Consider the following 1,060-nt stretch of genomic DNA (forward strand, 5'->3'; position numbering starts at 1 on the left):
TGTAAATTTTCTTTTTATTTTAAATACAAATAAATAGTTTATTTCATATAAAATCAGTACATAAAGTTCATTGTTCTTAAGCACATTGCTACTACTAATTTGTATTGGGCAAAAAATTTGAAAAATATAACATAAGATCAAGTTTTAATATTTATTAGTCATTAAATCAAATGCATAAGTACTATAGTTTCTCTGTTTTATTTTTAATATTTCATCCTGTAGTTACTACTCCAGGTAAAAGATTTTGAATTCATCATTTCTGATAGCACATGTTGACAAAACTCTTTACATTGAAACAGGAAAGAAGAATTGCGTTGCATATTTACAGTTGCAGTTATAAAATTATTCTCAAGATATTGTGCAAGAGTTACGACCAACACAACTGGTACGAGAGTCTGTTATACTACCAGGTGAACTACCTGGGGTCGATAGTCCATTATGACTTACACCGACAAAACGTAATTTTCGATGATGAGAACCTAAACTTTTACTAGAGCTCAATGATCTATTTCCATTATATCGCAATTGAGATGTAGTTGTCATTGCATAAGACTTTAAATGCGATTTAATGGATTTAGGCAATGGAAGTTGATCAATACCATAAACTGTTGTTCTTGCAACTATTGCACGACAGGCAAGTTCTTGAAGACTGAGAACTAAAAAGCAAAACGTTATTCATGTGGGATTTCTTTAAACTGTCATAATAAAAATTTAAATACATTACCTTTATTAGATCGCCACAATCTCTCCATACCATTACGATGTAAAGCCATTCGAGAAAGTTCAGAAAAGCTTTCACGAATGTTAAAATTACAGAGGGGTGAAACTTCAAAAAATGCCATATGATTTTTAGCTGCATATGCTTCAGCATCACGTTCTCCCACTTGTCTTTTAAAAGCTAAATGAAGGCGATTACCAACAAGTACTTTTGGTACTCCTGGAGCATGCTACAATATCCATAAAAAAATAAAATAACGTTATTTATTAATATAAATTTTATATTTTATATTAAAAATGAATAAAAAATGTAATTATTCAATAATCATTTAATTTTTTCATA

The 1,060-nt window shown here is 29.3% G+C and overlaps 1 protein-coding gene across 1 annotated transcript in view; it reads right to left on the reverse strand.

Annotated features, from left to right (window-relative positions):
• Window positions 1-316: 316 nt before the first annotated feature.
• LOC108572032 (ras-related protein Rab-40B) overlaps window positions 317-1,060 on the reverse strand; it is a 3,819-nt gene continuing 3,075 nt past the window's right edge. The window contains exons 3-4 of the mRNA XM_017934213.1: window positions 725-947; window positions 317-656 (exon numbers count right to left, since the gene is read on the reverse strand). Of these exons, the coding sequence (XP_017789702.1) occupies window positions 349-656; window positions 725-947 (531 nt within the window). The 3' untranslated portion in view covers window positions 317-348. The remainder of the gene's footprint in view (window positions 657-724; window positions 948-1,060) is intronic.

This window comes from Habropoda laboriosa, unplaced genomic scaffold (assembly GCF_001263275.1).
Source record: "Habropoda laboriosa isolate 0110345459 unplaced genomic scaffold, ASM126327v1 scaffold67, whole genome shotgun sequence".
NCBI lineage: Eukaryota > Metazoa > Arthropoda > Insecta > Hymenoptera > Apidae > Habropoda > Habropoda laboriosa.